Genomic DNA, 26,565 nt, shown 5'->3' with positions numbered 1-26,565 from the left:
ATTTAAAAATTAAGTAATAATTTTCTTTTTGTTACCCTGCAAAACACTAGTACATATCGTTAAAGATAAAGAGTCCAACAATGATACGAAGGGTGAAATATTTGCTTATGGGCAATGTCTAAAGCCTCATCGTGGTACTTGTGGTCATACCATCGGTGTAATTAAGACCATGAAAGTGCAAAAGTATCATTTCTCTTTGCACTTGTGCTACATATAATTATGGAATGCATAAATGTCGTATAGTCACTTTGAAAAAAAATAAAATTTATTATTAAAAAATTAATATTTGCTTATGGGCAATGATACTTACAATCGTGAATGTGCAAGCGTCGTACAGTCGTTTTGAAAAAAAAATAAATATAGAACCCACATGAAAAGAAATTAATTTTTTAATAATAGACTATTTTTTTTCAAAACGACTGTACGACATTTGCGCATTCCACGACTGTATAACATTACTCAAGTGCAAAACAATGATATTTATTTTGTAATCTCTCTTTGTCATGTCATTGGTTGATATTTTTATCATATGTTTTCACACTTCTTTCTAATGACAAGGAACTCTAGAAATCATGTAAATTCAACAAGTATTTATTTTACCTGACTAAATTTCGGATCCGTGCAACACAACCACATCACACTAGTAATGTAAATTATTGACTTTTTACCGACAGAACATAGATAGAGATTCGCACTTGAATCAGTTGAGCCAAGAACTTAAGCCAGCTTAAGGGTAGCAGTCACTTGAATGCCCCCAAGCATAAGCATAAACACATTTACACAGTACAAGTCATCCCTTCATGGGGTTCTCACGGTTTGGCATACATTGATTCTAATTAAAAAGTAGTCAATCAAACAATCTACATACATTTCTCCATGCTCGGCGCCTATGAGTTTTAGTGCATTGTCACACTCTTAAGGGGATGGAATTTCATCCATTCAAGTAAACATAATTTGCAAAACATTTCCATAACTACGCACACCAATTCGCATATGCTTTTTCCTGGCAGACACTTAGCATGTTTTCAGGGTACATTAAAATTAAAGACACACTCACGTAATTAGAAGACATTTCATACAATTAATTAATTAAATTAAATGCCAATGAGCCGCGTCTACATTCTCAAGAGGACAATATTGTCTACAAAGCGAAAGTGTGAAATACCAAATCTTGGGCTTTTCTATTATGTATGAGAATAAGAAATTCCTGAAACTTTCCCCCAAAATTCTATATACGAAGCAAGCATCAATGACACATGAGATAAGCAAAATAATTGACATGTTAGCCTTCGTTTTAAGAAGGAAAAAAAAAAAAAAAAACATAATAGTTAACATAAATCCTTTGCTTACTATCAAAATTCACTTTACAGGTAAGACAGCAGAAAGATGAAAGAAAGGAACGAATGTCTCTCCAACAACCTATATCTTACCTTCCAAGAACCTTTTAACACCTCAGACATCAAAAAAGAAGAAGAAGAAGAAGAATGAAAGAGATTCTCACCACTCAACAATAAACTCTAGAGTCGAAAGACTTCAGAATTTAAAACAAAAGAGGAAAAGTTTGGTACTATTAAAAGGGGAAAACGGTGAAATATCTAGCAGCAGCTAGAAAGAGAATACCTGCACATACCTACCTTGACTAACTTAAACGTGGTCAATATCGGTTACAGGTGGACATCACCTTTTTCAGCCCCCTTCAGCGGATTTACACCACAATCCAGTCAGCGTTGTATCGTCTTTATGTGTACCTCCATCCAAACTTGCTGGAGTTCCCACAAAAAATCCAAAGATTGGACTTGAATTTCTTGTTCTGCTGTTTATAAAGAGAGAAAAAATTAAAACTCTGATCACTGTTTCAGTAGTTACTTGACCAATTGATCTGTGCTTGCTGAGGCTGCTGATAAACACTGCCACCTGGTCCCACCATATCAACAGCTTCAGCCATTGACTGAGACTGTTGCAGAAGTGGGTGCACAACTGCTGCCGTTACTGCTTGCGCAGGGTGATAGATACCAGGAAAGGTGCCATGGCCAGCCTGAGTCGGGGTAAAAGTCATATGCTGTCCCTGAGGTGGAAGGTTATAAATTGAACTGGTTGGCATGCTGGATATGTCTCGCCCAGGTGCAGCAACCCATACTGCAGAACCTTCGCCCTGCAGAAAATGAAAATCCATTGACTGTCTTTCCAGATGTAATAAAAGAAAAGGAAACAAGAAAACTAGCAAGTTTGATTCTTAGATTCGAAACTCCAAAAATAGCTTCTTGATCTTCTTCATGCATATAACCAGCGCACAGTTAAACCAACAGATCACCACACAAGACAGGAATTATCATAATCGGGCACTACATTCTTGCTACAATTTTCATAAATGCGAATGGATGCTATACATTTATTTTTACATTATATTAAGGATGTAGCAAGGATCATACATGTTTGACCTAAACTGCCACGAAAAAAAAAAAAAAAAACAACAACAACAACAACAGTACCACAGCAACTGCCACAGCCATCCCCACGTCTACATCTAAAATATATATTTTTTAATTTTAATTCCAGAATACAAGACATGATAAATTTACAGAAAAAATCTTGAATCCAGGCAAGGGGTAAAGCTGAGCTTTACACCATCCAATGGGAGGCTGACATGTAAGTGGTAAACCTCCCATTGTACTTCAAATAAATCAGGCTGCACTGGATCTATCTCTCAATTAAGAAGGTGCAGATCTGAAATCTATGATAATGTCGCCCAAACTTCATCTCATCCTTTCTACTTTCCTCTCCGTTGCTACCAACTCCAATCACCGCTCTATGGCATGGACAACCTTTGTTGCTTCCTTTCTTGTCATCATCTTCAGCACAACAAACCATAGCTATACTTTGGAGATGATGGGAAGCTTAAATATACACTCTGAAGCCATGTAACTGCAGGTTGCTCTCATATTTGAGAAGCTTGAATTGCTGGGTTCCCTCTATTTGTATTTCAAACAGGACAAAATCTACCTCCTTTCGTTAATAATTTTTTTTTTTTTTTAATAAGTACCTCCTTTTGTTGATAATTAGAGTCTAGGAATCTGGGCTTTGGGTATAGTGGGTTCTTGGTGAATTTCAATGGGGAATTTCAGTTGCTTGTGTTGATGGGTATAGATCTGCAGTGTTTGTTTTCATTTGTTTTCTTCTTCGTTTTAAGTGTGTTTCAATACTTCATAGTTTGTACAGTTGACATTTACCTTTGTCGTGTATTTTCTATGTCCAGTGATGACAAGAAGATAACCTTTGATGTGTTGCAATAGAACTTTTGGAATTCTGGAGATAGGGGTGGCAATATATGACACGACCTGTGAACCCGACATGAAATAAACGGATTTGGATTTTGGTCAAAACGGGTTGGACCTGGTAAGACACGATTAATAAACATGTCAATTGCGGATCAACCAGTGAAACACGCAATCAACTTGTATAACATGAATAAATTCTATTTTCAAATTTTATAAATGTTTAGTTTTATACGCATCTTTTTATTGTTGGGATTCAATATTAATATTAGTATTTAACTACTTGATATATCAAACGATTAAACTCTTTTTATATTATAAAATAACATGCTATCAATTAACTAATATATCATATGATAAATCATATTATTATTTATATGTAGATACATACTCTACTATCTACACCTAATTAAACTAATTAGACAATTTTTTTTTAAGATACCTAAGTTGCAAGTAAGCATAAAGAATATAATATATATACAATGAAATTATTAATATTCATTAACTATATATAAATTTTTAAAGAGTTCACTTAATTTTAATTTTACTAATTTAATTAATTTTTTGTATTAATTTTTCTGTCAAAAAAAAGAAAAGAGGAAAAAAACTGTTCATGGACCAAATCGGATGGACCGCACTGATTTGTCGATTGCCTTAAATACCTCTCCAACAAGCCAAAAGATTCACCACCCTCTTAGGCATCACCCAAGCAATGCCAAACCTAACAAAAATCCCATCCCATAAAGCCTTAGCCGCATTACAATGGAGAAGACAGTGATCTGCCGATTCTCCACACCTTTTGAACATAAAACACCAATTCATTACAACTATACCACGCTTTCTCAGCTTATCAATTGTAAGAATTTTCCCATTAGAAGCCAACCAACCAAAAAAAGCCACCTTGAGAGGCACTTTGCTTCTCCAAATATTTTTCCAAGGAAAATCAGTAGGAGAATGTATCACCATGACCTTGTACAAAGATCTAACCAAAAAATTATTATTTCCAGGATGAGTCCAAAGCAATCTATCATCCCCTCCTGACTTTATGTTTAGAGCATATAACAAGATGTAAAAATAAGTGATGTCCGCCACCTCCCAATCATGGACATCTCTAGTAAATATCACTAACTACTGAATAAAACTAGCAGAACTATCCATATAATGAGCCACAGAAGTACCTTCATCGACGCCAGTCCTAAAAAGAGAAGGGAAAATTCTACAGGACATCATCTCCACACCATAGATAATGCCAAACTCTAATCCAGATACCCCTACCCACCTCAAATTTGAGATTTCTGGAGAGATCCCCCCATCTGTTTCGAATGAATTTCCACACTACCACACCATACTCCCTCTCTTACTTCATTTGAGCACCAACCTCCCCAAATACTCCCATATTTGGCATCAATAACAGTCCTCCAAAGGGCATCCCCTTCTTGATGGTACCGCCACAACCATTTCCCTAAAAGTGTCTTATTAAAAGTTCTCAACTTTCTAATCCCCAAACCTCCAAAAGAGAAAGGAGTACAAATCTTGTCCCATTTAAGCAAATGGAATTTTTTCTCGTCCTCCAAACCTCCTCACAGAAAAGCACGAAAGATCTTTTCCATTCTATTAGCCACTCCTGCAAACAAAAGAAATAAGGATAGGAAATAAGTTAGGTTGTTAGATAAGGTACTCTTGATTAAAGTGATTCTTCCCCCTTTAGACAAATAAATCCTTTTCCAACCAGCAAATCTACATTCAATCTTCTCGATAACCCCGTCCCATATTGCCTTGGATTTATGAGATGTCCCCAAGGGGAGACCAAGATACTTCATTGGTAAAGTAGATACCTTAAACCCTAAAATATTAGCCAAATCTCCTAAGTTATTGACCAAACCAACGGGGATCATTTCAGACTCCGAAAAATTCACCTTCAAGCTGGAAACAGCTTCAAAACATAGCAAAAGTACCCGTAACGAACAAATCTAGCCAGGGTGCAGCTCACAAAGGATCCAAGTGTCATCAGAGAAGAGTAAATGAGAAACATTAATACTGCCATGTGAAGAGCTACCCACCAAGAAACCCGAGATAAAACCTCTATCCACCGCTGCTTTCAACATCCTGCTCAAAACATCTATTACTAAAACAAAAAGGAAAGGGGATAAAGGGTCCCCTTGTCTCAATCCCTGAGAGCTATTAAAAAAACCCGTAGGGGTGCCATTAACCAAAACCGAAAATCTAACAGTAGAGATGCAATGCTTCATTCACTTACACCACCTCTCCCTAAAACCATACCTGCCAAGAATGTACACCAAAAAATCCTAGTTAACAAAATCAAAAGCCTTCTTCATGTCAAGTTTACAAAGGATGTTGGTGCTCCAACTATGAATTATACTCTCCAAACATTCATTAGCAATACGATAGAGTCAAGAATTTGTCTTCCCTTGACAAAAGCATTTTGTGACTTTGTAATGATCTTCCCCATAACATCGCTCACTCGATTAGCAAGAACCTTCGAGATGATCTTGTACACTCCACTAACGAGACTAATGGGACAAAAATCCTTCACCTCCACGGACCCACCCTTTCTTGGAATAAGTGCAATGAACGTAGCATTAAGAATTTTCTTAAATTTCAAATATGAGTGAAATTCAATAAAAACCTTCATAACGTCCTCCCTAACACTGTCCCATCAACCTTGGGTCTCCAAGAATATTGCTTCATAAGAAGTTTTTCATATAAATGAACAATGTGATCCTTAATATTTGAACCATCCGTAAGAACACTACCTTCCGAGTAGAGCACCTCAATGGCATTATTTTTTCGATGAGAATTGGCAACTCTATGAAAAACTTTGGTGTACTTGTCCCCTTCCTTCAATCAAAGAGCCCGAGATTTTTGTCGTCAAGAAATCTCCTCCATAAGTGTATTTTTCCCAGCTCAGTTGCAACACCAAGTTTCCTTTCCTTCTCATCTATCAAGAGAACCCCTGTAGACTCCTTTTCGTCAAAACAACGGAGCTCCTCAAAAAGAAACTTCCTCATTCCATTTTTTGAAATCATTTTTCAAAGCTTTGGTCCAGCTAAAACAAAGCTAGGAGTACCCGACAACTAATATGAAGACCACCACAATCTCACCTTTTCCACAAACTCATAAGCTTTTAGCCACATATTCTCAAATTTAAAATATATCCACCCCTCATGAATACTCCCATAGTCCAATAGAATGAAGAAATGATTAGAACTTAATCTTGGAAGGTGTTTTTGACATAAGCCAAGAAAGTGAACCTTCCAAGGAGAGACAATAAATCTGTCCAACCTAGACCATACCCTTCCATTCGACCAAGTAAAATCTCCCCCTGCCAAAAGTAAATCAACCAAACCCATATAAAAAATTAAGACCAGAGAAATCGACAATGGCCAAACCAATATGAGAATCCCCCGACCTTTCACTCGGAAACCTCGGATGTTAAAATCACCACCAATACACTACGGACCCTCCCACCAACTACATAAACCAGCAATCTCATCCCAAAGAAATCTTCTATCACTATCAACATTGGACCCATACACGCCAACGAATCCCCACCCAAAACCATCATCATCCACGTTCTTAAAAGAACAAGCCACCAAAAGTTCCCTAACATACTCTTCCACCAAATTTACTGCTCTCTTATCCCGCATCAAAATAATACCTCCTGAAGCCCCCTGAGAAGCAAGACAGACCCATCCCACTTAAGAACAGCCCCACAAACTTCTTATAATATTTCTGTCAATGAACTTCAATTTGGTTTCTTGCAAACAAATAACATCTACTTTCCATTCCCGGATCATTTTTTTTATAAGTAAGAAATTTATTAATAAACATAATTAGGCATTATCCAAATACACAGGAAGTGTACATAGAGAGACACCTAATTATAAGCTAACCTTGAAAAAAATTACAAAAGTCATTAAGACTATTCCTATCCAATACAATAACCAAAGCCCAAAGCAACAAAGTATGAAAAAAGAAAGCTCTAATCCCTTCCACCAATCGTTCTCTATTCTCAAAACAGCGTCCATTCCTCTCATTCCAAATACACCACATAAAACAAAGAGGAACCATCTTCCAAACGGTTGCTATTTGACAATTTCCTATAATCCCTCCCCAACAAGCAAAGACGCTCACCACCCTCTTGGGCATCACCCAAGCAATTCCCCGCCTTAGCAAAATCCTCGTCCCACAAAGCCTTCAACACATCACAATGAAGAAGAAGATGATCTGCCAATTCACCACATCTTTTGAACATAAAGCACTAACCCATTGCAACAATACCACGATTTCTTAACTTATCAATGGTAAGAATTTTTCCATGAGAAGTCAACCACCCTAAGAAAGCCACCTTAAGAGGCACTTTGCATCTCCAAATATTTTTCTGAGGAAAAAAGTCAGTAGAAGAATGTGACACCAAGACCTTGTATAAAGATCTAATCGAGAATTTCTTATTACCAAACTGATTCCAAAGTAATCTATCCTCCCCTCCAGAGTTTATGTTTAAAGCATAAAGTAAGCTGTAAAAATCAATAATGTCCCCCACTTCCCAATCTTGGACATCTCTAATAAAGCTTACTGACCACTGAATAAATCCAGCAGAATTATCCATGTAATTAGCCACAAAGGCACCTTTATTCGAAGCAATTCCGAAGAGAGGGGAAAACATTCTTCAAGGCCTCATCCCCACACCACAAGTCATGCCAAAAACTGATCTGGTTTCCCCTACCCACCTCAAATCTGAAATTTCTGAAGAACTCGTCCCATCCATTACGAATGAATTTCCACACTCCCACACCATATGCCCCTCTTACTTCATTGGAACACCAACCACCCCAAGTACTCCCGTACTTGGCTTCAATAACAAGCCTCCAAAGAGCGTCCCCTTCTAGATGACACCTCTAAAACCATTCCCCTAAAAGTGCCTTATTGAAAGTTTTCAGCTTTCTAATCCCCAAACCACCCAATGAAAGAGGAGTGCAAATCTTAGGGGGAAGATCAATCCTGAATAAAAGAAGAGCTATCGTCGTGGACAGATAGACCACTTACCAAAAGAAAAAAAGAGTTTGGGGGCCTCTTCAGTGGGAACTTCGACATCTTCCCGTGGATGCAGATTGAGATCAAGGTCCCACCTAGGGTTTGAGCTCAATGAGCCTTAACCCCGAACCATATTATACTGGCAAACCTCGTTTAAGTCCGGGAAGCCGCTTAACCTCTCAACAACTTAGAGATCCATTTGAGGAACACAGAGACTAGTTGAATTAATGAGCCTTCTTATCCCACTTAAGCAAATGAAATTTCTTCTCATTCTCCATACCGCCCCACAAGAAAGCACGAAATATCCTTTCCATTCTATTAGCCACTCTTGTAGGCAAAGGAAAAAGAGATAGAAAATAAGTTGGGATATTAGATAAGGTGCTCTTGATTAAAGTGATTCTACCACCTTTGGACAAATAAATCATTTTCCAAGCAGTCAATCGAAACTCAATCTTTTCTATAATCCCGTCCCAAATAGCCTTGGATTTGTGAGATTCCCCCAAAAGGGAGGCCAAGATACTTCAAAGGCAAACTGGAGACTTTGCAGCCCAAAATATAACCCAAATCTCCTAAATTATTAACCAAACCAATAGGGATCATTTCAGACTTTGATAAATTCACCTTTAAGCCGGATACCGCTTCAAAACAAAAGAGAGCCCATAAAGAATGGATCTAATCAGAATTTGGCTCACAAAGAATCAAAGTGCCATCCGCAAAGAGTAGATGAGCAACATTAACGCTGCCATACGAAGGGCTGCCCACCAAAAAGCCCAATATGAATCCCCTATCTGCCGCCGCCTTCAATATTTTGCTCAAAACATCCATAACTAAAACAAAAAGAAAAGGGGACAGTGGATCCCCTTGTTTGAATCCCCGGGAGCTGTTAAAAAAACCAGCTGGGGTACCATTTGACCAAAACTGAAAATCTAACAGTAGATATGCAATACTTCATCCAGTTACACCACCTCTCCCCAAAACCACACCTACCTAGGGTATAAACCAAGAAATCCCAGTTGACGTGGTCAAAAGCCTTCTCCATATCCAATTTACAAAGGATGCCGAGAATGCCACCTCTGATTCTACTCTCCAAGCACTATTAGCAATAAGAATGGAATCAAGAATTTGTCTTCCCTTAACAAAGGAATTTTGAAATTTTGTGATGATCTTCCCCATAACCACATTCAAACGATTAGCAAGCACCTTTGAGATGATTTTATAAACACTACTAATAAGGCTGATGGGACAAAAACCATGCACCTCCACGGACCCAACTTTTTTTGGAATAAGTGCAATGAATGTAGCATTAAGACTTTTCTTGAATTTCATACACACGAGTGAAATTCAAGAAAAACCTTCATGATGTTGTCCTTCACAATGTCCCAACATACCTGAAAAAATGCCATGGACAAACCATCTAGACTCGGGCTTTATCTCTGTCCATTCCTCTTATCACATTGAGCACCTCCTCCTCTTCAAACATTATCTCCAACCAATGTGCACTAGGCTGGTCAATCGAATCTAACTCCAACCCATCAACCTTAGGACGCCATGAATAAGGCTCTCTCTGGTAGGAGCTTTTCATAAAAATGAACAAATGTGGTCCTAGATTTCAGATTGTTCCTTAATGACATTAACTTCCGAGTGGAGCACCTCTATGGCATTATTACTTCGATGAGAATTGACAACTCTATGAAAGAATTTGGTGCACTTGTCCCCTTCCTTCAACCAAAGGGCCCGAGACTTTTGTCACCAAGAAATCTCCTCCATCAGAGTAATTTTTTCCAGTTTAGTAGCAACACCAAGTTTCCTTTCCTTCTCATCAACCGATAGAACCCCGGCAACCTCTTTTTCATCAAAACAAATTAGCTCCTCCAAAAGAGACTTTTTTGATCCCCTATGTTCCCGAAGACTTTCACATTCCATTTCCTCAAAAATGTTTTCAAAGCTTTGAGTTTATTTGCTAATACAAAACTGGGTGTACCTGATAACTGAGAAGAGGACCACCACTCTCTTATCATTTCTACAAAACCATCAGCTTGTAACCACATGCTCTCGAACTTAAAATATCTTCGCCCCTCATGAATACCCCCACAGTCCAAGAGGAAGGGAAATGATTGGAACTTAATCTAGGGAGAAGTTTACATAAGTCAAGGAAATGCACCTCCCAAGAAGGGGAAACAAGAAATTTATCCAACCTGGACCATGCCCTCTCATTCGACCAAGTGAAATCGCCCCCAGCCAAAGGTAAATCGACCAAATCCAGATCAAACAATAAATCAGAAAAATCAACCATGGCCGAACCTATAAGAGAATCCCTCAACCTTTCACTTGGATACCGGGTGGTGTTAAAATCATCACCAATACACTACGCACCCTCCCACCAACTGCACAAGCCAGCAATCTCATCCCAAAGAAATCTTTTTTCACTATTGACGTTAGGCCCATATACACCAGCAAAGCTCCACCCAAAGCCATCATTAACATTCATAAAAGAACAAGCCACTAGATATTCCCCAACAAATTCATCCACCAGATTTACAACTCTCTTATCCCACATCAAAATAATACCCCTCAAAGCCCTCTGAGAAGCTAAAGAAGCCCCTCCCACATAAGAATAACCCCACAAACTTCTTATAATATTCCTGTCAATGGATTTCAGTTTGGTTTCTTGCAAACAAATGACATCTACTTTCCATTCCCGAATCAGATTTCTTACCCAAAGGCACTTTCATGAGTCATTCAATCCTGATACATTCCAAGAGAGAATCTTCAGCTTCATAAAGCACTATTGTTCACCCTGTCTTTGCGCCTACCTCTACTAGCACTACCTTCCCTTGCATCATAATTGACAGAGCAAACCAATCTCTTGAGCTCTCTTTCTTTTTTTTGAGCAGGATCTAGACAAGAAAGGTCGTCCCGCCTCGATAGCGATAAGAAGAGCTTTAAATTACTCTTTGAAACCCTAACATGAAATCCCTAGGCAATCGCGGATTTCGTCCACCTTCTATAACACCCAATCAAAATGCGCGCCTGCCCAAGAACACGCTGGAGGCATTGAGCAAATGGGACTAGGCTCATCCCCCACGTCTTCCAATCCATTATGAGAAGCCTCCACCCTAGACCCCCTGCATACCAACTGTAAATCAAGCTCTTCAACAGACCCCTCATCCGAATTGCCCAAAACCTTATCCTCAGTGGTGCACAAAACCCTAGACGATTCCTACTCAACATTCAACTGAGGAGACATCCTCACAAAACCATCAAATACGGCTTCATCAAAAACTAAAAAGGGCAACTGGGAAGCATCAGTATGGATAGGAACGCTAGAAAAACCTTGAAGACCGAGAGAAACCTCATTTCGCACGGCCGCAAAGGCATCCACGGCCCCTCCACCACTAATTTCCATGTTCGAGAAGGAGATTAGCACTAACTCAGGAACAGGAAGGTCGTCGGCAACCGACAACCTGTTCTGTGTCGTCAAAGGGATGCCCTAAACGACTGCCGACAATATCTATGAGATATTTGCGCTTGGGCCCAAGGAAGAGGACCCAATAGGATGTTTGACCCGCCACATTTTGGAAAGGGGCCTCGAGATTGGGCCTCCAACCTTTTTGGTTGAGCCCAGCCCATCGCCATGTCCATTTGCCAACTTAAGCCCATTGTCGATATGTAACATTCGGGCTCTAAGCCCAGTTCTTTTGAAGCCAACCCGGTTGCTCGAAGCCCGGCCCACGAGCACTTGATGAGAGGCTCAAACGGCGTCGTTTCGATGAGTGTTTAATTCCCCTTTTCTGCTGCACTATTTTTCTTCTCCACGGTTTCTTCCCTTGCACTGCATTTCCGCATATTGCTCAAACCGTGCGCACCAAACCCATAACCCTTGCAGTTGATTTTACCTCTTATCACGCTCAAGAAACGAACTCGCACTTTAATGCAGACTTTTTCAATCGGTTCCTCTCAATTTCTCTATCCCTTCACCGTGCGTTCAACCCAGGTGTTGGAGCTTCAACTTTTGACTCCACTGCAGTTTTTTTTTTTTTTTTCTTGAACAACCGTTGGTAATTCCTCCTCTCAATCCGGCATCTCTCTTTCATTTTATTTTATTTTTTTTATTTCTTTCTTCTTCTTCCTTTTCTTCTGGTTTTACTCGAGTAGGCCTCTCTTCTATTTGGGTTTGCTCTGTTTTGTTTACACACACAAACCACTCTGTTTTGCTTGCTGTACGCACACACTCAAACTTCTCAAGCCTTCCTTGCGCAGGTCACTTTCTCTTTCACTAGAGATTGCTGTGAATTTTTTCTGGGAGTAGACTACAGTGGGTTGTGTTGGTTCGAAGTGGTTTGAAGTCTTTGTGACTCTGTTAGGTAAGTCACTCCCGAAGCATTTGGTAGGGTTTGGATATTGTGGTTAGTTGTGAAATATAGTAATGTTACTGATTTGAGTGTGGCATGGGTAAGATTTTTTTTTGCACTACTGCAGTGACTTTTGGCAATCTATTACAGTTATAAATTTATATTGTGTTGGTGTTTTATATGTTGGATTGTGGTGGAGTGTGATGAAATTCTTGAAGTTGAGTATGATTTTTGGATGGCTTTGTGAGACTGTTTTGGGCTATTAATTGAGACTATTTGGTGTAAATTTATGGGTATTTTGAGTTGGTTGTATTGGATATTTTTTTATGTAAGTCTTGAATTGTTGAATGACTAAAATATTGATGCTTGCACTGAAAATTTTATTTGAAGGTTGGAGATGAAGTATGGTTTGGGTTATGTTTTAATCATTGGAGTTGCTGTTGTTGGTTTTGGAAATGATTATGGTTGGTTTGGTGTTAATAAAAGGTGGTTGTTTTGGGTTTTAAATGCGAATGGTTTGAGGAGAGTACTGTTTGGGTTTAATTGTTATGATAGTTATTGAGTTAAGAATGGACTGTTTTGGTTTATTACTCAATAAATAGTAACTTACTGTATTGGTTTATTAAATGTTGGGTATATGTTTTGTTTAGGTGGTGTCACTATTAGAGTTCCGACTCAAGATGTTGATAATACACGGAAGTCAGGTAAGCGGGGTTCATATACTAGTTCTGCATAAAAGAAACGAAATGAGATAGGTTTTGAAAATAAACATGTTTGTTTTTGAAATGAAATCTGAAAACGACCTCAGATGTTTATTCTGCATATGCATAAATTCTATATAAGAGAGTATTTTCTGTCATGACTGGTGTAAACATGAGCTAATTTTGTACATTTTGTTTCTGAACTATGCAAAAGAGCGAATATGAAAATCTAAAAGTTTTGTTATGAATAAATGAAAATATTTTGATTCTGTTTATTTTGAACATGTTAAGTGATCTAAAGCTATTCAGTATTTCTGTTTTAATATGATGTGTCATCTGAAAACCTTGGCATGGAATTCTAATTATGTATATGAATGTGATCTGGTTCCGATGATATCTATTATGTTTTCTGTTAAGGCCCAGCCACGGGTATAATGGTGGTTTATAATCCTACCACGAGGGTGAAACATGGTATACGGCCCAGCCACAGGTATAATGGTGGTTTATAACCCTACCACGGGGGTGAAACATGGAATACGGCCCAACCACGGGTATAATGGTGGTTTATAACCCTACCACGGGAGTGAAACATGGTATATGGCCTAGCCACGGGTATAATGGTGGTTTATAACCCTACCACGGGGGTTAAACATGATATTTGTCCCGATGTGATACTACGAGATGACATGACTTTAATGTTTCAGTTTGAATATGCCAATGGATTTTCTTTTTGGGAATAAGTTTGTCTTTCTGGAAATTTCGCTCTAACGTTTTTTTGTACCAAGCTTTGTTTATGCATTTTGAAAGTCAATTATTTGTTCTGCATACCGAACGTTATAAATGCTCATGTTTATATGATAGTATATACTCTGCTTATTTAGTTGTTAATAACTCACCCCTTAATCTTCATAATATTTTTAGATAACATTGACAGTTCAGCTGGGGATCAGTATTAGAGTCTGTAGACAAGATTAGTTGAGAATAGTTTGGATATCCCGCAATATTAGTACAGTTGTTGGATATTATTTGTTTATTGTTGATTTCAATGGATTTAGACAGTGTATGGGACATATGTCAATTTTTAGTTTATTTTAGTTTATTATTTGAGACATGAAGAAAGATTGATATTTTATTTGGGTTGTGATATTGAGGATTTGATATGTGGGTATGAATGGTTTATTTATTGAAGTGTTTACATTGTTTGAAGATTTGGAAGAATATATTCTTGGTTTTGGAATTACATTGGTATTGTTGGAGTTCATATTCAAATTATGTGAGTTAACTCTCCGAACCCTTGAGGTCGGGGCGTTACATGATAGGTGAGGGTGGGTTTAAATGAAGTGGGCCATTCATCCCACTGCTCAGGCCCATGACCAAATTCAAACTCATATCTATTTTGGTCATTAAACATGTAATCTTCTCCATAACTTCTGATAACTCTGCTCTGGCAGCCCACAACAACCCTTCAACTTCTACCACAGTCGAAATAACCACAGAATGCGAACAGCCCACCCCACATTCCTCCTTGTGATGCCACTTGTCAACATGCAATGAAGACTTCCAACCATTTTGGACATCACTGCCAATAACGTTCCCTTTCCTCTAACTAACATCCTCCCCACTATGTGGTCTATTTCCTGCCAGAATACATGCCAGTTTCTTCAAGACTGAAACATATGAAGCACCCTTTGAGAGGAGAGCCCTCCCCGAAGGCAATGAGCCATCGGACCCATCCTTATAGCTAACCAGAGCTTGTAAGGCATGAACAGTTTGAGCTCTGTTTTCATCTACCAAAACAAAGACTTTAGAGCCAGCCACTATGCGAGCATTGAACACGAAATCTTGCCAACCTCTACCCTTCAAACCTTCAGGAATAATCAGAGAACCCTTATTATTCCCATTCCCATAATCGTCCACAAGCAATAAGCGCCCCTTCAAATTAGCATGAACCTGGATAATAAGGACACCATGACCATCCCATAGCTTTCTGACAAAACCAACATGCCAAGGGTGAGCCAAGCAATCGTCCATCGCCTTAACCACCCATGACACTGTCAACACACTAAGAGAAACAAACTTGACCACCCTTTTGCTTCTCTCAGTAATGCGAATAAAATTACCCTCCTCATTCAAAAAAATAATAATATTACATACAGCCGTGGAATAAGCAAACGTTGTGCAGTCGCTTTAAAAAAGAGTGGGGTTCACTATTAAAAAATTAATTTCTTTTCATGTGGGTCCTGTACTTATTCACTTTTTTCAAAATGATTGCGCGGCGCTTGCACACTCATAACTGCAACTATCATTTCTCTTTGAAAAAATAAAAGTTTTCGATTCTACTTTCAAACACTTGGAACTCGACATTGGACCACCCTTAAACAACATAGACACTACTTAACCATTCTAATACATTCCCGAATCAAATTTCTCACATGAAGACACTTACACGGGTCATTCAGCCACTGAACATTCCATGAAATGATATTTGGCTTCATAAATCACTGATATTCACCCTGTCTTTGTACCTTCCTCTACTTGCACTACGTTCCCTTGCATCATAATTGATAGAGAATACCAGTCTCTTACGCTCTCTTTTTTTTTTTTCGAGAATGATCTAGCCAAAAGAGGTTGTCCAGCCTTGATAGCAATAAGAAGAGCTTTAACTTGTTCTTCAAAGCCCTCACAAGAAATCCCTACGCAATCATGAATTTCATCCACCTTCTGCAGAACCCAATCCGAATGCAAACCAACCCAAGAGTGAGCCAGAGGCAATGAGCAGATAGGACTAGGCTCATCCCCCGAGTCTTCCAAACCATTTATAGAAGCACCCACCCTTGTCTCCTTGCACACCAACTACAAATCATGCTCTTCAATGACCCATCATCCGAAATCACCAAGTCATTGTCCTTAGTAGTGCACAAGAGCCTAGAAGGTTCCTTCTCGTCGTTCATCTGAGACTCCTCATTTTCAACAAAAGCGATGTCATCTATAGTTGGAGGAGACAACAGAGGACAATCAGAGAGATGAGGAAGCCATCATCGCCTTGGGAACAAGAAGAAACCTCATTTCACATAACCCTAGAGGTTTTTACATCCACTCAGCCACTATTCACACTACATGAGGTAGGGAATCTACACTAGCTTACCAGCCAGAGGGTTGCCAGTGACCACCAACCTATTTTGTGACAGCGAAGTGGTAACCTAAACAGCCATTAGTGGTATCTAAGGGTTGTTCACGCTTGTACTTGAGGAAGGGGATCCGGATAGTGTTTTGACCCACCATGTTTGAGAAACAGGCCTAAGTTCGACCCTCCAACATTTTGTTTAGGCCAAGCCCAATGCCTCGTCCTACTACTTATATCTATAAATATTTACACAAATCATGGATTGAGGTACCAAATATTTCCATATCGATCCATGCGATATTTTTGTTCCAACGGGAATGAGAATGGAGACTTTCAATTACAATTTTTACCATTAATTTACCATGAACACCTCCACCCACCCCCAAGGAAAATGAGAGAGAGAGAGAGAGAGATAACGGCAACCACCTCCAGCAAACATTACTTATCAAAACAATTTCTGAACAACTGTTTTACCTTTCTATACATAAATACCAATTGTTTCCTCACCACCAATAGTTTGGATGATTAGTAATTCCCAGAAACTTGGCCACCACCAATAGCTACAAATACCTAGAGAAGAACAACTGAACAACTAGATAAAATAAATAGACCTTACTACTTCATTGCAATGCCCCAACCTCAATTGCTGCTACCAACTACTTGCTTCAGCATCACCACAGATTTCGGAAACATGTTGCAGTTATTTTTGCAATTCAAGCTCAATAGATAAAGGTGTGGCAAGGGGGTCTAGCTTTCAGATATTGCTTTCAATATCATACTACTATGTCATTTAAACATTTTCTAAGATGATACTAAGCCACTTTAAAACGCAACATGATAAATGGTTACAGGAACAAGACAGAAACAGGAAATAAAAGCTAACCTGCTGCCCACTAATGTATACACTACTTTCCTTGAATTGGGTTGCAGTAAGATCCTCGTTCCTGGTTGCATTTCCTGCGGTTGCAGTAGAACAAGGGTTATAACCAGCTGGGGAGGAGCTGTATGGCCCATAGCCACTTGGCATTCCAAAATGTGCTGGATTTCCTGTGTTAGTTCCTGGTTTGTATTGTGGAAGTGAATATTTGATCCCAGTGGCAGCTGCGGCTGATGGAGCTGGATATACACCGCCAGCTTGAGGCTGCTGAGGAAATGCACTGTTGCCCAGATACTGGTGAATGGCTGGTGGTGGAACATAGAATGGGGAAAAATAATGTGTATATGGAATGTAGTTTGGAGGATAATGGGATATATGAACCCCAGCAGGTGGCCTATAGATGGGGACTGGCTGCTGAGTCATAGCCATTGAGCTTTGCATGAGACTGGCAGCCTGAGTCACCAGTAGGGTTGGGCTTGCTGTAGACAAGGCGCCACCCTATAAATACAGAAACATGTTAGGATGCACACTTAGAGTAAAATGTTAACCCATTAACATGCAGGAAAAAAATTGTTCATCCCAGTAACAAATTCACCGAACGTAAAATTTGTAATCCAAATTATTTTCAGCACCACAATAATGTTCTTAAGAGGAAAGGTTACAAATGACCTGAACGTGTTTTGACAATCACACCTGCAAGTGCCTGGTAAAGTGAGAGCCACAATGCTATAACTTGTCCAAGGCATGCATTTTTGTTATTATCAAAGGCAGATGTTTCTGAAGCTTAAAGGACTCACACAAAACACAATGATGTTGATAATTTTCCTTTTGCCATGAGAGGATTATATATTGAACTAAATTGATTTCAAGGTGCTATTTACTACGATCAAGTTGGCTGAGATCATTCCTAAATTACAGATTGGGCTTGGTTTTGGCCTCCTGAAGAATTGAGCAGCAGATTTGCACCACCTAGTAGATCACCAATACTTGATACTGGTGCTAATCAACTGTGATTTGAGTATATTATGCCTAACTAGATGATGGCCTGCACAATGCGAGGGAATAATTACCTGACTATCGTGTATTAGTTGTCTAAAATTTCTATCACAACGAGTCTAAAATGCAAGAATATACTTATAATCTTGAGGAAGGGCTTTTTTTGTTTTTGTCAGGGAACCTCTCCAAGGAAGGGCAATTTTTATATGTCAACAAACATAAGAATCAACTGGTTAGAATACAAGTTCAAAGTAGAATAGTTAAGAGGTGAGGACGCCAAAGGGGTAAATAACAAAGAGTCAATAGCTACAATAAGATCAATAGTCTTGTGTTCTTTATTGGAAAAGCCATAATAAAACAATAGAAGAGTTCAATGATGGAAAGCCAATGAGACAAATAATGGGAAACCAATAACCACTTTAAGATGAAAAGTCCTTTTTTCCCTATCTATTGAATTACTAATTATAACGGTGAGAAACCTTTCCAAACCTTTTGTTTGTTTGTTTGTTTTTTTTTTTTTTTTTTTATCTCAATGTCAAAAAATCAAGTGGGCTTATTATAGTAATAAATAGCATACAATGAAAGGCCTTTATAGCATGTGAAGGGCTAGGATAGATCAATAAAATAGAATGAAATGATGAAGTGGTTCAATAGAATACAAAGAGGATATTTAAGAAATTATATATGTCTATGCTAGAGTGGGATTGCTTTGGGTGATGTCTCGAGGGGTGGTCGATTTACTAGCTAGTTGGAGAGACATACAAGGTAATTCTCAAATTCCAGCCATGGGGAAGATGGTCCTAATTTGTATATGGTGGTGCATATGAATGGAGAGAAATGGAAGGAGCTTCGATGATCGCGAACGGACAATGGACGAGCTTAGAATGTTTTCTCTTAATGGTTTATTTCATTGGTCAATTGTAAGAGATTTTAATGGCACGACTTCCTTGTATCTTTTAGACAATCATGCATAGGTCTTGCACTTGTATATGTCCCATGTACTTGGGCTATGCCTACTTTTCTTATTAATAAAATTCTTCTTTACTGAAAAAAAAATATATATAGGCAATAGATTCTTTGATAAATGAGTATTACTCCTTGTTTGATAATCGGAAAGTAAAAACTGACGAAACACAAGCAAAGGAGAATAGAAATATATTCATCGAAGAATAATTGTTTTATATTTTTTTTTATAAGTAAAGAATAATTGTTTTATATTAAGTAATAGAAAATATTCATGGAAGTATATACCATGCATGAGAGTCATAAATAATTCAATCCAGAAGAAAGGCTTTATTTCAACCTTTTTTTATATATATAAAGTACTTTACTTCAATGATAATGATAAACTAAGGTGCTTTATCTATGTAAACCTCTTGAGCAGGCTGAGAACTTGATGGAGGCAATACTGCAACATTCCCATTGAACTTGGTGGCGACCCCAGGAGAAAGGAAAGGAGAAAGACGACCATCACTATCAGCACCCGTGCGGTAGAATTGGGCATAATAGCTGGGATCAAACGGCTGTTTGGCCAATAGACACAAAGGCAACTAATAACCACCAGTAATTAGTTTAAGCCCTAAATTAGGGTCAACCAAAGTATTGCAGAACTTCAGAATACTTAACATTACCATCATTACACGAAGTTTGAAGCCATACGCGAAATAAATCAGAATATGTGGCACATTAGAACTAGATGTTCAATTTTGAACTTACTGGATATCTAAATTTGCAGATTTTGAATATAGATTTAGCATAGCTAGATGAACATATAACAAAGAATAACAGAGGTTTGAGGGCTCACAACAAAGCTTGGAAGACGGGAAACATCACGTGCTTGAGACTCGGAGTTTTCAAATGGTGCAAGCTGACTCCCTAACATTGGAGGCACAAGACCAAAACTGTAGTTTGGCGAAGTATGAACCCCTGTGAATTGATTGCCTTCAAGAGACAATGCAGTTTTCTGTTTGGCTTCATTATACTCTGGGATTGCATTGGATGACACATCACCATGACCAGATGATAAATTTTCAGGTCCATTTGTAGGTGATTGGGAATGATCAAGATAATCTCCCTCCTCGGCAGTTTCCAAGGCATTTTGATTGCTGGACCAACAATATAATAAAGTAAAACATTAAAATGGAGTTCACTACAGCAAAATCTGCAGCAGAGTAAACTAGGGATCAACATGCAAGGACCAAAAGTACGAACATTAGACTATTTAAAACCTTGGTCCAACAGAAGCCAGATGAAGGGGGCAAAAAGAACAGCAAAAACATTGGGCACTTATAGTTGACCTTTGTTACAAGATCCTTAAAATTGCCAAGGATGCAAGCCCATTGAAAACCAAATTATGAAACAAATTATTATTTTTTTACAATGCCAGGATTCATCTATATTCCAGAAAATATATGCTGCTTACTAGCATTTTTCCACAGGATCATTAAGCCACTGATGATAAAATGATTGCAGTAGCCCACTACTACAGCCACTTCTAACATGGTTATATCCGTAAGAAAATTAGTACTTATATTACTCAACTCCCCCTTATTGTTTTCTCATGTGACTATAACTCACTCTCTTTAAATTAATTAAAAAGGAGAAGTGAAGAACAAGATCCATACTATGAGGAAATCTAAACTACTTTTGTAAGTACTTAATTTTATTCAAAATGTAAAGAGACACAAGCCAAGTACATAGGAAGTACACAGTAACGTAAATCTAATATACTAAAGAGTACATTAAAACTTACTAAAGTTAAAAAGTATATAAGTCCAAACCTTGAGGCCTGTTCCTCTGCAGGTTCTCCAACATCTTGTGAAGCTTCGGAAAGAGGTGTGGAGCTCTTGTTACCATCGGGACCACTAACATAGCTTGTAGTAACTCCAAAACTAGCACCAAAACTTCCAAAACTCAACTTGGTCCTTTCAGATTCAGGGACGTGGATGTGATTTGGAAGTATAACAGGTTGACGCTGTGGAGGATATAACTCTCCAAGCTTCTTCTGCAGCCTTGAAGTTGCTTCTTCCACATCAAGGACACAAGTTTCAGGCTGTGTCTGATCAGCAGCTTCAACTGAAACAATGCAAAGCTCAGATGCCCCAGTAGCACCAGCTGTTCCGGAACCTTGAACAACACTAGCATTTGTTGGCTTTGGCTTCCATTCCTTATTAGAACCAACTGTTGAAGACAAAAATCATAAACTTCTCATAAGTATTGAGCAAGTCATCCACATCATAGAAGTAACTCAGACTGATATAAAAATAAATTAGATACAGAAAGAGAAATTGGGAAGTCAGATCTGTTTCAATTCATTCAAAAAATAAAGTAGGCAATAAGAAGGAAAACAGAAGATAAAACTCTAGTTGGCCAATAGAAAAATAGGTCCAAATTTCCAGGAAAAAAATATGAAACACTAGACCTTTGAAACAAACAACGCTTTTAACAGAAACATGCTCTGGATAAGAATAAAAAGACAGCTGCCATGAAACACAAATGGACGACTCAGAATTCCAGGACCAAACCAATGTCTACATACAGGTCAGAATGAGTAAGAACTTTGATGTCCATGGGGGGTTTGTATTGTTATAAAAACTAAGAACTTTCATGCCCATGGCGTGTTTGTATTGTTATAAAAAAAAAAAAAAAACCCATGGTAAATTCACTCCTTCCGTCAATCATTATTTTGGGATTTTTTGGGGGGTGGGGGAGTTAAACTAACATCCTTGAAGATCTCATTGAAAATGGAGACAAATGTTTTCAAAATGAAATACCTTTCTGAGGGCCAATTATTTGATGTGGTCGGCTGTTGTAATTAGATGAAGGCCGACTAACCAAAGAGCTGCTATGAGTTAATGTAGATGAAGGTTGTGAAGACTCAGCAGGCTGATTTTTTCCAGCTCCTTGGGATTTGCTCAGCACCTTTCCTTGTATGGAAGAGCTACCAATCTCGAAGGCTGCCATGTAAGTCATTAATAAAACCTAAACTGCATTAATCTAACCACTAAGAAAATCAAATTGAATACAGTTTTCTTTTAGAGTCCTGACCAGTATTGTTCTCTGCAAGGATAAGTGCATTTGGTTCACCAGGAGGTTGATTGCTCCCTTCTTCACGTTTAATTGCACCCACGGCACCTGGGAGCCTTGAATCATTAGATGGTACTAGTACAGGGTCCAAAGATGAGAAACAGATTGCTGATGAAGATGATGGTATCGTTGATACTGAGCAATTACTGGAGCTTGGTGAGGGCTGCCCATGCAAGTCCCCAGTTCCAAAGGTACTCACAGAATTTTTGTTTGTATAAGCAGGAGGTGTTGCAGTTCCCAAATTAGTAATCGGGACAGAGGATAAACTTTCTTCAGTACCACCAGTGTACCCATTGGCAATGACGGGTCCAGAGCTGCAAGGGATATTTAGTCACATATTGTATGAAAATTTACCAATTTATGAACTATAAAACTACAATGTAGATCACCTAACAAGTATAAATGAGTGTTGGACTTCGTAAACCATAACCACCTTGTTACCAAACTTTTATCTTTAGTCTTTGTGTCCTGAGAAGTTGGTAGAGTTTGAATGACAGCCTTTTCTGCAGCTTGGTTAATTCCATTCTCCTTTCCAGGATCAGAATTCCTCCTACCACCAGCATCTGGAAAGAGGTATACAGAAGCCAGTCAGCTTAGCTGTTATGACAAAAGACTGACCCCAATGATACAATAATTGCAACCAGGAGGGAGGGGAACTCCTCGGCCCCAGACTCAGGCCAATAGCACAGAATCATATTCCACAAAAAAGTAAGCCAGTTAAAGTCAATGCAAGAGAATATGTGGAGATAGTTAACCAACAAAGACAGCTAATGGCAACAAGGTCAGCCTAAATATATTAGAACAAAGGGATATGGCAAAAAGTATTCCGGCCAATAATCCTAAAGGAAATTTTAGTTTAAATTGGTTGTTCACCATGGGACAAGAGACGAGGTGTCAAATTCACTCGACCACCCCTGCCACCTCGCCCCTGAATGCTTGGCCTTCTTCGTGATTCTGCTGATTCTTTGTTGTTCAGATTCTGCAAGAATAAAAGCAACAAAGTAACCTATCAAAAAAATATATATATAAACAACAAAGTTGAAAACTTAGTACTAATGTCTGAAGAAAAATATAACAAATACTCATCACTAAATTATAGAACCTAAGAAAAATAAAAATAAAAATCCCTTGATCCATCACTAAATTTCAGCCTTTTCCACCATTGACCCTATCCCAGAAAGATTATTTGAAACAAAAAATAAAGCAAAGTAAAGCAGGCACACACTTATTTGTAGCCGTTTACACTGCATATATATTCCAATTGTATGGATTAGAAACATTTAACTTAACTGATCACAAGTGCTCTCAACTAACATTTTACAGGAATGCCCATCAGTATTTCATTAAAGTGATGCACGGTATAGATCACAACAACTAGGTACAAGCTCATGCATAAAATCCCACAGTATTCTGCCTGTTCATTCGCCTGTGAGGAAGTATGGTGAGCCATTATTTTAGATCACAAGCACTGTAATTGCACATAGTTTTGTAGACATTTCGCATAATAAAGTAAGGCTTAGCAGCCAATATATGTTTGCACCAATATGATAACACTGATAACTCATGTCACAATCCTATAAAACTTTCAAATATACAAATTCAAAAGTACCTTGCTCCATTGGCAACTTCCAATAGAAACGTCTTACCTCTTTTCTCCTCTCACGTTTCCGTTTGACCTCATGAAATGTGTCTGTGGAACAACAAATTACACATCTCAATTTGGTCAAGAAGGAAAAGAAAAGGGCAAAAAGGCAAAAAAAGAACATGCTATATGGTCAATAGTGTAAACAAAATCTTAGCCATTCAAATCAGAACATGTAAATCAGATGTAAATTATAAGAGGGCATAAAGTGACGCAAAACAGGAAACAAAATCAGAAAGACTTGCCAACCACTTGCTTGAACCAAGAAACCATAAGAGATGCACAAATATTTTCACTGCATGGTAACATCATCAGTAAGTTCCTCATACAAAATGGGTCTTAATCCAGACCAATACTGCTCTCTACAATCCCAAAATTAATAGTTTTCACTTCATGATGAACCACTTTGTAATTATATGCAACAGAAACGACATGTAAAACTAACAAATAGTCCATGGACTGTTTCAACCAACAACCAAAAAGTACTTTCTCTGAACAACTTTTTTTTTTTAGAAGTAAAGATTCTTTGAACAACTACAATACAAGCTTTTGCAGAAAGTAATCAGTATAACGAACTTTCTCCAAGCACTAGAGGTAGCAATAAATTCTTGATAACCAAAACTCAAAGCTTCCAATGAAAAATAATTATTTTGAAGTAAAGATTCTTTGAACAACTACAATACAAGCTTTTGCAGAAAGTAATCAGTATAACGAACTTTCTCCAAGCACGAGAGGAAAGCTACCAATGAAAAATAATTATTATGAATTAGATATGTTTCACAACCACAACTGTGGCATGTATCACTGAGTACAGACTAATGACTAGGATTGATTGTTACTTCTAATAAAGTATTGATCATTACGACAATAATCATTTGGGTTGCTACAAAATGAAAGGGGCTTGTAAGGTAAAATGTTGAACATCATTTTTCCTTTCCTGTGAACTGGTTATTGATCATTACGACAATAATCATTTGGGTTGCTACAAAATGATATGGGGCTTGGGAGGTAAAATGTTGAAAATAATTTTTCCTTTCCTGTGAACCGGTTATGCAAAAATCAGAACTTCACCACACCTAATGCAACTAACTTCCATGGTCAATCTAATCTTATTACCTCCCCACAATCCCCAGCTGCCTCTCTCCTCTGGGTACAGAAGTTTCCAGTTTTTTTATACATAAAAAAAGATTCTATTTGATCAAGTTTCTAGATTTAGTTTAGTCTCTTGCTTGGGCTTTCTGGGCAAACAAATAGATGGTATCAGATAGAATAACGCAAAATCGAGTTACGGACGAGCTTCATGTATTTGGGAGCAATTCATGAGGAGCCCCACAATGGCTGTGAAATAAAACGCCATTTCGTAACTTAGTCCTTATTTTATAAAATTAAACAGACCAATCTAATTATGAGATAAACCCTTAAAGGTCCAGAATATCATTCCTAGCATCCAACAAAACTAAAATTTATTAAAATAAATAAATAAAAAGAGCTTCTCTTTCAGAAATGAAAAGGTGTCAAAAACAGAAAGACGATATCAGAATCTCCAACTAGTCTTACAAAAAGGAGACCAACAGTTAAACCCCATAATAGCAAACTCAAAAAACTCCCACTTCCTCTACAACCAAAGCTTAATCAAACTCAGAATAAAATCGAAGACACAACAAAACAACGCTGAACTAACACAACCCAGGAGAGAAGAAACGGAGGAGCCCCGACGTATGGATCCCAAAAGAGCCATCAAAACACGACCACATGCAAGCTGAAAATAGAAGCAATCGTACCCTGAAGAAGGAGCTTCTGAGCAGTCTCATTAGGATCCATGGAACATTCCATAAGCATTGCGTAAATCTCCTCGTCACTGTGATGGTCAGCGATCTCCTTGATGTTCTGGATCATCTTCCTCGCACTGGTTGGGATTGAAACCCTGGACCCACCACCGCTCATCTTGGCAACCGCCGGTAAAAAAAAAAACCACGGACAGTAAATGTATATTTGTATGTTATATATTTCTGAGTGAATCTGTATTTGTGTGTACAATTGGAGCAAGACAAACGGAGGAAACAAGAGAGAAACAGAGATGCAGAAAATGAGAGGGATTGGTGTGGGTGACTAAGAGAAGAGGACTGAGGATAAATTTGGCAGACGAGCGAATTTTTTGTTCGTTTTTGAATTTGATCTATGTGAATGAAAGGAAGAAAGAGAGAGAGGGGCCGAGACAGAGAGCAAAATGAAGTGAGGTTTTGAAGTGCAGGGGCATTTTGCTTTTCTTTTTAATTTACTTCATTTTTATTGTTTATTAAACTTAATGGTAAGTTCTTGCCAGTCACTATCCCATTCAAGATGTTCCTAGTTTCCAATGCTTCATTGGCAAATATATTTGTACGGCAACGGTATGGTATGGTATGGTTGGTATGGTATATGAAAATACACCAACACTACATTAGCCTTGTTCAATTTCAT

At 38.2% G+C, this 26,565-nt stretch overlaps 1 protein-coding gene across 4 annotated transcripts; it reads right to left on the bottom strand.

The window, feature by feature from the left end:
- Positions 1-1,211: 1,211 nt before the first annotated feature.
- LOC109000737 (GBF-interacting protein 1-like) lies at positions 1,212-26,350 on the bottom strand. 4 transcript variants are annotated; one of them, XM_018977711.2, is made up of 12 exons: positions 25,887-26,350; positions 24,110-24,153; positions 23,337-23,442; positions 22,897-23,026; positions 22,425-22,777; positions 22,151-22,333; positions 21,158-21,557; positions 20,182-20,482; positions 19,751-19,900; positions 17,388-17,879; positions 1,867-2,152; positions 1,214-1,763 (listed from the first exon to the last, which is right to left on the bottom strand). In XM_018977711.2, the coding sequence occupies exons 1-12, from the start codon at positions 26,047-26,049 to the stop codon at positions 1,687-1,689; spliced, it is 2,685 nt and encodes an 894-aa protein (XP_018833256.1). In that variant the 5' UTR covers positions 26,050-26,350; the 3' UTR covers positions 1,214-1,686. The 4 variants fall into 4 exon arrangements, with proteins under 4 accessions (XP_018833258.1, XP_018833256.1, XP_035550551.1 ...); XM_018977713.2 differs by lacking the exon at positions 19,751-19,900 and having other exon boundaries at positions 1,212-1,763; positions 25,887-26,049; XM_035694657.1 differs by having other exon boundaries at positions 1,329-2,152; positions 25,887-26,338.
- Positions 26,351-26,565: the final 215 nt, after the last annotated feature.

Source organism: Juglans regia, chromosome 10 (assembly GCF_001411555.2).
Source record: "Juglans regia cultivar Chandler chromosome 10, Walnut 2.0, whole genome shotgun sequence".
In the NCBI taxonomy this organism is placed as follows: domain Eukaryota; kingdom Viridiplantae; phylum Streptophyta; class Magnoliopsida; order Fagales; family Juglandaceae; genus Juglans; species Juglans regia.
Note: the sequence above shows the minus strand (reverse complement) of the source record. Positions and strands in the feature narration are given on the sequence as shown.

Excerpts from the sequence above, each read along its gene's own strand:
- LOC109000737 (XM_018977711.2), bottom strand. The coding sequence starts at position 26,049 with ATGAGCGGTGGTGGGTCCAGGGTTTCAATCCCAACCAGTGCGAGGAAG. Across the intron at positions 22,778-22,896 it reads GATAAAAGTTTGGTAACAAG|CTCTGGACCCGTCATTGCCA; the intron begins GTGGTTATGGTT and ends TATCCCTTGCAG. Across the intron at positions 2,153-17,387 it reads TATACATTAGTGGGCAGCAG|GGCGAAGGTTCTGCAGTATG; the intron begins GTTAGCTTTTAT and ends CATTTTCTGCAG.